At 43.2% G+C, this 13,185-nt stretch overlaps 1 protein-coding gene across 6 annotated transcripts in view; it reads right to left on the reverse strand.

Annotated features, from left to right (window-relative positions):
• RASAL2 (RAS protein activator like 2) overlaps nucleotides 1–12,940 on the reverse strand; it is a 492,268-nt gene extending 479,328 nt beyond the window's left edge. For 2 of the 6 annotated variants that reach the window (XM_073593398.1, XM_073593397.1), the window contains exon 1: nucleotides 12,497–12,940. In XM_073593398.1, the coding sequence (XP_073449499.1) occupies nucleotides 12,497–12,683 (187 nt within the window). In that variant the 5' untranslated portion in view covers nucleotides 12,684–12,940. The remainder of the gene's footprint in view (nucleotides 1–12,496) is intronic. The other 4 variants (XM_073593390.1, XM_073593389.1, XM_073593392.1 and 1 more) reach the window with 2 other exon arrangements.
• Between the last annotated feature and the right edge of the window lie 245 nt (nucleotides 12,941–13,185).

A 13,185-nucleotide genomic window follows, 5' to 3' on the forward strand; every position in this document is an offset into this window, starting at 1 on the left:
AAGGACTTCCTTCCCTGCCAATCACATTTACAGAGTAATCAATGCATTTTTAATCGCACTGATCGCTGTATTTTTTTTTCAGAGAAAAAGTTTGTTCAGAACAGCAACATAAACGCGGTCTAGTGGATGTACACGGTTCATATGAAGTGAATACTCTGCTGATGTGTACCCACTATCCTGGAGGTGAGCACTTTGGAGCATTGCTCGGACATCTGTGGGGGGGGATATCCTTTTCCATGACGGCTGAGGTTCTGTTGGGGGAAGCACCCAAGGATTCCAGTGTTGGTGTCACTATGCCTTTTTAAAAAGGGCTTTCCGGTAAGCCTTTAATCTTCTCAAGGGCGTTATATTGCGGTGGAAGTCACATATATACATCTGCAGTGAAGTCACTATTTCACCACTTCACATTGTTTAACAATATATGGACACTAGGGTTTATGAAAATCTTATTTTATCTTTATTTTATTATAATTCCAAATCAATTTATATTTGTGATCACGTATTTATACTTATTAATTTTAATATTTGCATCCTTTGTAAATATTTATATTTAAGTTTGTCACGGTACATTTATCCAGAGCTGCACTTTTTTTCTGTATATGTTCCTCTTTAGACTAATAAGCTGTCAGGTTAGTAAAACGGCGATATCAGAACCGATTCAATCATACAGTTTGTAGTGTACATAGATTTGCAAAACAATGGGATAAAGGAATATTCATGAACTTTGTTTTATCTCATGGTTACTGTGAAATTGTCTGAATGCATCAATGCAGTGTATGTTATCTCAGCTTGCAGGGCTTGGATTCACTGAAGGAGTTTACCAAAAAAAAAAAAATAATAATATTTTAAACATTGCAGAATATACAGCCTCATGCTACATAAAAAAGTTCAATTTCATGCTGAATAAACTAATAATGTATCTTAAATAGAAAACTATCTGTAGATAGATTTTTACTCCAAAAGCATTTTATTAAAATTAATTTGATAAAAATCAAAAAAAAAAAAAAAAAAATTATTTTTTTAGAAAAAAAAAAATCATTGATTTTTATCCACTCTGCACAGCTGACTGTGATCTTGTAACATGCATTAAAATAGGTGATTTACATATAGACAGCCTGAGCCACAGATAGTGACTCACAACATTTACTGCACCAAGACCAAATTTTTATTCAAGCAAGGTCTGAAGTTTAGCAAGCCAATCTATAGAAACCAGAGAGAAGAAAAGTGCTTATATTACTCAAAAGAAGAGTTTTCAATTCCTAAACTACATTGGCAAACGTAACAGCTGGAATCTGATTGGGTGTCTTGGGCTACCCAGCCACCATCCTTTCCTCCAGTTATCATTTGGCTCCAGAACTATTTAAACTGAAATCATACAGTAGCTGTGTATTATCAAACATGCACAAACCTATTCAATGTTGCAATTAGAACAAAAATTAAAGAGCAATCTAGAACACATCTAGATCCGGGGTGTCCAAGCTTTACCTTCCTGGGCCACACATACAATACACTAACAAAGAGGATAGCAGATGAGAGCAAAAAAAAAAAAAAAAAAAAAAAAAAAGGTCAGGCAGATCACAAGTTACAGATCTCTGATATAGATAAAGTAGCCATCTGGGTAATAAAACGTAATTTTTTAGTAATATTTTTATTATAAAAGAGGGCAACATAAAACTAGTGCAATATTTGACACTGTGATAAAACAACATCAATATCTGGTTGGATGGAGTAGCAATTCTCAACAATTTCTCAAGGTGCTCATCAGATATTTTGGTTTTCGTTTTTCATCTTTGAAAATCGTTGCTCACAAAATCTAGGTGTTGCTGAAAACTGATGACATGAATAAGGCACAAATTGCATTCTGTTTCATTGCTACAATTTTATTTATGAACTCTGTCTTTTTGAAAGTGATAAGTACATCAGTGTATCTCTTCCACTGTAGGATATGCTTTGCAGAATCAGCCTAGGAAGACACGGGTTGCAGTTTGGGATCATTTACACTGCAAGGTGTTATAACATGCACTCAAACGGACAATACATCGGCAATGCAAATGCTCTGTGTATTGCACTGCACTGCGTTTGAAAAAAAATAGTGCAGGACTAATTTTTTTTTATTTTTTTTTTTGCATGATGAGGTGCATTAAAAAAAAATAAAAATAAATTAAAAGTCCATAAATCTACTGCGCAAACCAATCAATATACACTTATTGTGACTTTTTTTTAACCAAAAATATGTAGAAGAATACAGATTGGTCTAAACAGATAAATAAATTTGTTTTTTTTGTTTTTATAATTTTTGATATGTATCATAGCAGAAAGTAAAAAATATAGTTTTTTTCAAAATTGGTCTTTTTTTGTTTATAGCGCAAAAAATAAAACCCGCAGGTGATCAAATATTACCACCAAAAGAAAACTATTTGTGGGGGGGAAAAAAAGACATACATTTTTTTGTTTGGGTACAACGTCGCACGCCCACGCAATTGTCAGTTAAAGTGACGCAGTGCCATATCACAATTAAGGGGGTAAATCCTTCCAGGGCTGAAGTGGTTAAAGGATGCAAATTGCCCGATATATTCATGAGGGCTTGACAAATATTTATTTTGACTCTAGAAGACAGCTAAAAAAAAAGTTAGGAGCCAGTTTTTTTTTTAACAAACAAATTTTATGACTGGACTATGGAACTTGTTCCCAAAGGTGAATTCCTTTAACCCTTTCACAGCCAAAGCAGTTTTTGGACAAAATTTAAAAAATTATTTGAGGCCTGAAGATTACATAAAACCCCCAAACATTATATATTTTCTGAAAGCAGACACCCTAGAGCAGTGATGGCGAACCTTGGCACCCCAGATGTTTTGGAACTACATTTCCCATTAAATTCTTGCACTCTGCAGTGTAGTTGAGTGTCATGGGAAATGTAGTTCCAAAACATCTGAGGTGCCAAGGTTCGACATCACTGCCCTATAGAATAAAATAGTGGTACTTCCAATGTTTATGTCACATGATATCATCGCAAAATTTCTGGAAAAAAAAAAAAAACAAACACACACACACACACAAAACACATTAAAAGTAAATTTTAGGGGGCATTGCAATAAAAAAAAAAAATGCAATAAATTACACAATTTATTGGTAAAATATAAAAGCCGAGGTTGCACCAGGTAAATAGTCAAACACGTCAAACCGGGCTTAAACACATGCGTATATGTGGGGGTGGGAGAGGGGGGATTTTATGTGCTTGGGTGTAACTTTTTTTTTTCCAATTCAATAATTCTTTTATTGAGGATTTCACAAATACAAAAAAATTTCAATCCAGAGCAGAAAAAGAAACAACATCACCTAACATACATCAAAGTGTAACATAATTACGGTACTTAATTCCATTCGTGTACCAGAGAAAAAAAAAATCATATTTAACTTTTAAGCATAGGATGTATTCTTAACCACAGATGAGGGGCGAGGCGCCGTCCCCATACCCAGACACCCCATCAAGAATCCAACTGTGTCCTCGGGTGGGAGCGGCGCCCCGCCCCCCTCGCCTTCTTTCCTCCACTCTGGTGTAACTTTAATTTTCTACAATTAAAAAAAAAAATTAATAAAAACAAACATATTTTTCCCATAACATATGGGACAAAACATCCTCTATCCGATTATTTCTTTTTGGCAACAGGTTTTCTTTAATGCGACATCCAGGGTCTAAAACAGTGGTTTTCAACCTCAGTCCTCAAATACCCCCAATGGGCCATGTTTTCAGATTTTCCTTTGCTTTGCACAGCTGCTTTAAATAAATATCAAATGACATGGTATTAGTAAGAGCTATTTTATCCAAGGGAAATTCCCAAAACATGGCCCATTGGGGGTACTTGAGGACTGAGGTTGGGAACCACTGATATAAAAGACCTTGCATGTCTCCTCTGCGCTCCAGTGAATGCAATCCACATCGCACTGCCTTACATTTTTTCCCGGCCACTGTGAACAGGAACCCGGACGTGATGTCACATGTCACTTCTAAGTCAACAATTAGAAAAGGAGGCCCTCTACCCGGTGGCACACGCTATCACAGGCTCACAGAAATGCAAGCGGAGCCCAGAATATATAGCGATGGGGTGAGCGCAGGGTGTGGGAAATATTTGGGCGACACCCCAGGTGCCAGGATGAAACTTCTTGGTGCCATAGCGACCTGGCGCCTAGGGTTTGTCAAGCCCTGCATGACGTGTATTATCAATGCAAAAAGGAACCACAATTCTGCACTTCAATCAAATGCTAAAAATAATAAAAATGGTTGTTAAGCCACTTGTATAAAAAAAAAAAAAAAAAAAAAAAAAAAAAAAAAAAAACTCCCATCCCCTCTGTATTAGAACAATAAGTTAGATGGCAGGAGAGGACACAGGAGACAGAGAGCAGGGCTGCATGACGGAGGCACGTACGCTGACAATGGTGTCAGGGCTCAGCAGCCCTGATATAGCGTGGTCAGCGTACAGGGGGGGAGGGCATAGCCAGGAAGGATCAGACACATATTACAGGTGAAACAGGGGGCCGAATGACACAGCACAAGCACTGTGCTGTATACCATGCTTTAAGGCAGCGGTTCTCAACCTGGGGATCGATTGCCGATTTGCCAGGGGGTTGTGAATGCTGGCCGAGACGGACCCGAAGTTACTGTGTTACGCCGGAGTCTGTCCGTCTCGGCCAGCGAGCTGTCACTTCCGAGAGAGGAGAGACGGCACGGAAGTGACGTTCCGTCACCGCCATCTTGGTACTCTCGTCCATAGTAAGGCTACACTCGGCAAGCGGACATCTTTTTACACCCACCGAAGTCCGCTTGATGAGGACGAGTCTACCAAGATGGCGGCGACGAAACGTCACTTCCGGTTAACACAGCAGCTTGCTGATTCTGACGGAACACCAGTGACTTTGGTAAGCCAGAGATACTAATTAATAAAAGCATTTCAAAAGCCGCCACTGTACCATCAATTGCCGCCACTGTGCCAAACGTCACCACTGTGCCCATCAAGCGCAGCCACTGTGCCCATCAAATGCTCCCACTGTACCCATCAAATGCTGCCCCCGTACCATCAAATGCTGCCCCCGTGCCATATCAAATGCTCCCACTGTGCCCATCAAATGCTCCCACTGTGCCCATCAAATGCTGCCCCTGTGCCCATCAAATGCTGCCCCCGTGCCATATCAATGCTCCCACTGTGCCCCCCCCCCCGCAGTCTGCCCGGCACTTACCCTGTCTCTCAGTGGGGCATTTTATTCATTTGTAACTTATATGTTCATTTTAAATAAATATTTTGCACTGTACATTACAGATTTTTTCTGTGATTAATCACTACGCTTTAAGATGTTAAATTTGTAATAATGAAAATACATCCTGCATATCAGGTATTTATATTTCGATTCATAACAGTCGCTAAATTACAGCAATGAAATGACCAATGAAAATAATTTTACTGGTAGGGGTCCCCACAACTTGGGAAATTTTATCAAGGGGTCACGGCACTAGAAAGGTTGAGAACCACTGCTTTAAGGGAACAGGATCAGTTTATTTTATTTTTTGGGTTAACAAACGCTTTAACACAAAAGAGGAAACAATCATTTTACACAAAATTAACAAGAATTTTTAATTAGTATGCAAAACAGACACTTTACCAAACATATCCTAAAGGGCTTTTTCACACCACAATGTATGCTTAAAAATGCAAGTTTTTATGTGCGTTAGGGAAGCTAATTGATTCATATTCACACTACTGCGCTGCATTAGCACAGGCTGCAGTACTGAGGGAGCCCATTCATTTAAAAGGGCTGCCAAATGCCCCAAAAAAGAGCACGTGGCATTTTGGGGGGCACACACCCATCAGCAAGGGGAGCTGAATGGCATTCATAAAAAAAAGGTGCCGCACTGGCACAGCACAATAATGCTAATGTGCCCTCAAATTGGCTTTTTAATGCACCTCATCATGCAAAAATATAAATAATTTTTTTCAAACGCAGTGCAACGCAATACACTGAGAATTTGCATTACTGATGTATGCCGTTCGAGTGCATGTTATAACACCTTGCAGTGTAAAGGAGCCCAAACTGCAACCCATGTCTTCCTAGGCTGGTTCTGCAAAGCATATCCTACAGTGGAAGAGATACACTGATTATCACTTTCAAAAAGACATAGTTCATAAATAAAATCGCAGCAATGAAAAAGAATGCAATTTGGAAAGTGGTTCAATAGCAATAAAATAAAATGATTGTGATTTTACTGACCATATATTGTAGAGCTTATAAATAAAAGCAAGACAGCACAGTAATAAATGGCATCCTATTTCAGCAAACAGTTAAACACAATATTTCCTGGTCTCATTTCTCCAGGATTAAATTTAGAGACTGTGAAAGGATGGTCAGCATGACTATGATTGCAGGTTTATCCTGAATGAAAGAATCAATTTGATCCTACAACGAAGCTGCAAGTCCCAGTATGCTCTTCCCCGAGGATCGTGCTACAAGCATTGAATCATTCCAATTAGTGGATGTCAGAGGAAGATACTTCACTCTATACAACAACAACAAAAAAGTTGCCTCTCCTAATATGTTAGGCACACCTGAGTAATGGAATCACCAGTAATCCTATTCTAGGATCGTAGCAAAACACAGGACGCGTTTGTGATGCCATTATTCCTTAATTTCACCCAAGATGTGCGATTTTGCTATGATTGTCAAGCGATAAAACACACTAAAATCGCAACGCCACATGCCTGGCTCTGTGCCAAAATTTGGAACATGAGCTTCTTTGTCGCGTTTAAAAACCACATAAAGCTAACACAAAAAAAAAAAACCAAACAACAAAAAAAAAACCAACGCAGTGCAGCAGGTGTCGCAGCAGTACGCCTTAGGTGTGAATGGAGCCTTACTGGGACTAATCAGAGGGCATGGGTATTCAATGGCAGCAATGAGCCTTCTATGGGGAGTTGAAATGACGACATAAAGCCACACACTACTCATTGAATCAGTTGTTTTCTCTGTGACCTGTTCACACCATACAGGCACATTGTGCAGTGAACATTTTATTTCATTTTATGACACTTCAATAAAATTAAAAAAACAAGTAAATAGCTCAATGCATTGTAGCAACAGCCCCAACACAACGCACATCAACCCACATACATTATAGTGGTGTAAACAAAACCTTAAAAGTCCTACAATACATAGATAACAGGGACACTTGGTAACCATTGTATTGGTACTGAATGAAGACAGCAGAACTGACACTTTTAGTCCTCATGCACACGGACGTTTTTACAGCTGCTTTTTTGAGCTTTTTTTGCAGCTTAAAAAGGCCTGTCTATGTTAGTCTATGGCTTCATGCCCACCTAGGCGTTTTTGAGCTGCAAGTGGCATAGGCGTTTTTAAGCTATAAAAAAACCCAGGACCAGTGAGTTCTGAGACACGTTTTTCAGCTGTAAAAACGCTCTAACGCTGAAAAACGCTCAAAAACGTCATTCACCAATGTTTTTTAGCGTTTTTGATCCATTGAAAAAAAAAAAAAAACGCTCAAAAACGCTAACGCGGAAAAACGCTCAAAAACGCTAAAAACGCTATTGCAAAAACGCTGAAAAACGCTGAAAAAAAGTTTAAAAAAATCACTGCAAAGATACTGGCGTTTTCATAACGTTTTTTTAACAGCCTGTGTGCATGAGGGCTAAAAGATTCCAGGGACACATTGCTGCCCATAGTTGTGCTCCTAAGACACTCACATTAATTATGACTGCCAGTCTGAATTCCAGAACGCTCACAGCTCTGGAAGATTTGCCTCTTTAAATATTTCAGATTTTATGGATCACTCTGAGCATAAATAATGATCGGATCCACGTCCCATCATGTAGTTTTGACCCCATAGACATGCTTAGGATTACACAATGGGGTTTATTTACTAAAGCTGGAGAGTGCAAAATCAGACTCACTTCTACATAGAAACCAATCAGCTTCTAACCTCAGCTTGTTCAATTAAAGGGACAGTTCACCTTTTATCACTAAACTGCCTATGCAGAGAAGGGGCATCTGTAGAGAAAAAACAAACTTTGCACCTCTGACTACAGCTCCTTTCACACACAGGTTTTTAGGTGCTTTAGCGCTAGAAATGACTTGTGCAAAGCAACTGACAACCGCCTCCCATTCATTGCAGTGTGACTTTTCACACGGGGTGACGGGGGCGGTACGTTATGAAAAGTCCTGCAAGCAGCATCTTTGTGGGTGGTTTGGGAGCGCTGTATTTAGCACTCCCAAAACACCTTGCCCAGTGCAATGGGCAGCGCTTTGAAAGCACTGCAAAATGGGACTTTTTAACCCTTTTTTGGGGGGGGTAAAAAGCACCCCACTAGCGGCCGACAAACACCGCTAAAACGCAGCAAAAACGGTGCTTTAGCGCTAAAGGCCGGGGCCTCCCAGTGTGGAAGTACCCTAAAGACGAATAATACCCTTGCTATAGGTGTAGGCCATTTACATACCTTATGAAGCCTGACTGGAATACTCCCAGGACGTTGCTAAGTACTTCCAGGACGCTGCTAAGTGAGGCCTAGTCATCCCTGCTCACCTCCTCCATCACAGGAGTCAGCTCTTTCTCCGATTCAAACCCCCTCACATACTTCCCCCAATGCAGTAGCCCTAAACTCAGCATTGAAGAGCTGACTCCTGTGATGGTGGAGGTGAGCGGTGATGACTAGGCCTCACCTACCAATGTCCTGGGAGTATTCCAGTCAGGCTTCATAAGGTACACAAATGGCCTACACCTAGAAAAAAAAAAAAAAAGGCGAAAAAATTCAAATACTGTAGCTGCTGACTTTTAATATTAGGACACTTACCTGTCCAGGGATCCAGTGATTTCCTCACCCTAGCCAATGTTTCCTTGTGGCTTCACAGCCGGATCCCTACTGCGCATGCACTGCACTTTGTGAAGGGCTCGGCAGGGAAAAGGAGGAGGAGGGGGGACCTCGCGGCAGCCAGGTCTCCTGGAAGTGGGGGGCGGGTGCCTGTCAAAGTACACGTTCACCCCTCCCCCAGAAAGGTGCCAAATGTGGGGGGAGGGGGGGGGGGGGGAGCAGATGAGCGTAGATTCCCCTTTTAGGTGGAGCTCCGCTTTAGGCTTTGACAATAAAACCTGGAAGCGGATTGGTTTCTATGCAGAAGTGAGCCTGATTGTGCACTTTCCAGGTATAGTAAATAAACCTCACTGAGGCTGCATTCACCCGTCAGTGTTTTTGAATCGCAGGCAGATTTGTTGCGACTTGAAAGTGCTGACGTGTGAATGACAAATCTCGGGACTCGCATTAGAGATGTTATTCATTTGAATGACAATTAAAATCGTGGTTCAGGTCTGGCGCGATACATCACGCTGCAATCGAGGTAACCCGCATCGCGGGAAGCATGTCACCCAATTGTAGCTCCTGAACTTATTTTGGACGACATTCTTCCCGCGATGCGAGTTGCTGTGATTGCAGAGCGATTGATCACATCCAAGTATTGTATGCTTCCTTATAGCGCTGTATTTATTCAGATGTTGACCTGCATTTTATCAGTCTGTGGACTTTTTTTTTTTTGTTATTTTATTTTTCATTGAATAAATATTTATTATGGAAAAATAAAAAAAATCTATAGAACTCTTTGAGCCCCAGTTCACACTATTGTGGTGCAAGAAACCACATGCAAAACTAAAAAAAAATAAAAAATAAAATTGCCTTTAGTTACATTACTCAACTATTCAATCAATCGATCTGTATCCAATCAGACAAGATTTTGTACTACATACTTGTTATTAGATCTAAAGCTGACCATACACTGTACAATGTGATTTTACAATCTCCTTTAGATTTATGAAAACTATATAAACAGGAGGAGGAGACTTCTGAACAATGTATTCAATCTGTATTCAATCAGACAGGACCTTGTACTATATAGTATTAGATCTAATGGTTGCCATACACACTTTAGTTTTTCTATCCGATTGATGTGCGATTCCATCAAAAAGATAGAATCGGCAAACAATTGCATAGTCATAGCTTTCCTTCCAATCAATTTAGATTGGATTTGAGCAGCCAGGGCAGAAAACGATCGATCGTGTTGCATTGATCAGCAGCACTGTTTGCTTCTGGGTTTAATACTACTTTAATGGCACAGCAAGCACAAGTTTTTTGCTGGTTTTTCATGCGTTCCCAGAATACCAAGGTGTGATCGCCAAAGATACAATCACAAGTTATTGATCGAATCTGTTTTCACTATGTGATCTCTTCATCTGATTGGCATTGACAGGCCATTCTATGTGACTGTTGCATCTGAAATCGCACCGGTGTGAATGGAGCCTAAAGCCGGCCATAGAAGGTTCAAATCTCGTCCAGTTCAGCAGGGACCGGACGAGATGTAAACCACGTATGGTCAGGCTGATTGTACACGAGTTGAGCGATCGACTTGGGTACAACCAGCCTGCCAGATTTTACATGTGATTAAATCGCTAACAGCGGTTATAGCTTCTAGCAATGTAGACACAAGAACATTGTGCATTTGTCAGGAATTTCTACTGGTGATCCTGAAATGTGATGTGAATGTATGGGAGGGGAAGTTGTGTCTATGGTACAGGTGTCAAACACAAGGGCCCTCCAGATCACTTAATGTGGCTCTCAACATTTCTGAAGCTGTGGTACCCCCCCCCTCCCCCCCCCCGGAGAGTCCATGTCCCCGGGGAGGGAGTCCCGCTCCTGGAAGCCGTGAAACAAGTCGTGTCCGCTGGATAACGACTCTCCTCCGGGGGACAGATCCATCATGAACATCTCGGGCTGGGCTCAGCACTCTGCGCTGTCACCGACATGGACAGCCAGCAACCCGCCTATCCGCTGGAGGGGGCGGGGTCCGCCTCGAACAATTGGGATGCTGGAGCGCCTATCTCATCGATAGGGATCAGCGTATTCATGGAAGCTGTGGTACCCCCCCTTATCTCTACATCCATCTTGTCGCAGCAGAGAGGACGACAGAACTCCTCCACCAGATCCTGCGCTACTTTGTGAGACTCGCTTCTGCCACCCCCCCTCCCCTTCCCCCCCTTCCCAGCAGAGGGGAGGACAGAACTCCTCCTACAGATCCTGCACCTCTCTGTGTAGCCGCAGCACACCCTCGTCTCTGCCTCTCCTCTGGTCTCAGCATTTAGCAGACAGGCAGCTGACTCCAGCCCTCCTCTGGTCCTCCTCCAGACCCTGCACTTTCTACTTCCCAGCACTGCCTCCAGCTTCCTCCTTGCAGCAGCACAAGGTAACGGGGTACAATGTGAAGCACTAGACTTGTGATGATGGCTGGGCTCATAACCAGTGCCAGGACAAGGGCCAACGTGCCCAACTGCACCCCCCCCATGTATGAGCACTGTGTCGGCAAGAATCAACCCAAAAAAAAAAAAAACTGAGGGCCAAGCTGCATGCTTTACCCCCTAAGAATAATTCCCCTCCTCCCACTTCAAAACACCCCCCAGCAAAAAATGTTGCCCCCCCATCCCTCCAGCTCAAATGCCCCCCCTCTAAACAAAAAGTCACACCTCCCAGAAAAAATCTTTGCCCCCCCCACCCCCAAAATACTCACACCTCCTAACATGAATCCTCTACCCCTAAAATGTCCCCTCCTGGTATACCCCCCCACTTCAAATCCCCCCTCTCAGCACAAATCTCTCCTCTTAGAACAAAATGTCCCCCCCCCCTGCCTCCTCCCAACACAAATTGCCCATAATCACCACTCTTAGCACCCCCCCCAACACAAATCCCCTCCCCCCAATCACCACAGTGCCCAGGGCAGCCGCCCCTCCTGCCCCCGCTCTTATCTAATGTGGGGGAGGGGGGGGGGGTGCTCTGGACATCTAGTCTTACAGATATTCATAATGCTGATGAGACCCGTGATGGAGTCCACAGGATGGAGGGCAGATCCAATCATTCTGATGACTTCCCCCATCGATTGGATCAGATAACTGAAGTGTATGTGGACCAATCCCAGCGTCTTCCATTCCTCACTCACCTCACACCTCGGGGGAGCCCAACAAACACCCCAAAGTAACTCCAGATCATCAGAGGACTTGTCATTGCCCGCTGTAACGCGTTTCTGAGATTGTACAATCAGATCCCACAGTGTATGGTCCTCTCACATCGGATGGGGGGGGGGGTGATTGGACAGATCATACAAGGAGATTGTACAATCAGATCGCACAGTGTATGATGGAGGAGGGGATGATTGGACAGATCATACAATCAGATCGCACAGTGTATGATGGGGGAGGGGATGATTGGACAGATCATACAAGGAGATTGTACAATCAGATCGCACAGTGTATGATGGAGGAGGGGATGATTGGACAGATCATACAAGGAGATTGTACAATCAGATCGCACAGTGTATGATGGAGGAGGGGATGATTGGACAGATCATACAAGGAGATTGTACAATCAGATCGCACAGTGTATGATGGGGGAGCTGACCGTCTTACCGTAGACTCGGACCCAGCCTTGTTGCTGGCACACGGACTCCATGAGGATTCGGTCCAGGATTCCTCCTCCCGCTCCCCCCGGAGAGTCCATGTCCCCGGGGAGGGAGTCCCGGTCCTGGAAGCCGTGGAACAAGTCGTGTCCGCTGGATAACGACTCTCCTCCGGGGGACAGATCCATCATGAACATCTCGGGCTGGGCTCAGCACTCTGCGCTCCGGGCTGTCACCGTGCTCCTGACATGGACCGGAGGGGGGGGAGGGGGGGTAATGTGGGCACACGTGACCCTCCCGGCTCAGTACGTTGCCCTGGTGACCGCTATCCCTGGCGGCGCGAGCTCCTCACACACGAGCCGGCGGACGTATCTCTCTAGTCCTCCCAGGCATCAGCGGCATCCCTGGGAGATAGACAGGAACAGCCAGCAACCCGCCTATCCGCTGGAGGGGGCGGCGTCCGCCTTGAACAATTGGGATGCTGGAGCGCCTATCTCATCGATAGGGATCAGCGTATTCATGGAAAAGAAAAAGCGTTGAAGCGCCACCTAGTGGCTGTTTATGGGTATTGCTCCTCCAGCAGAAGTTGTGTGCAGAAGACCAAGCTTTTACATTTGTTTGTTTTTAATAGAACTGGAATGCTGTGCATTTATTTTATTCCACTGGGAACCAGTGGCGGCCCCCCTACTCCATGCACCT

This window comes from Aquarana catesbeiana, linkage group LG07 (genome assembly GCF_042186555.1).
Source record: "Aquarana catesbeiana isolate 2022-GZ linkage group LG07, ASM4218655v1, whole genome shotgun sequence".
Lineage (NCBI taxonomy): Eukaryota > Metazoa > Chordata > Amphibia > Anura > Ranidae > Aquarana > Aquarana catesbeiana.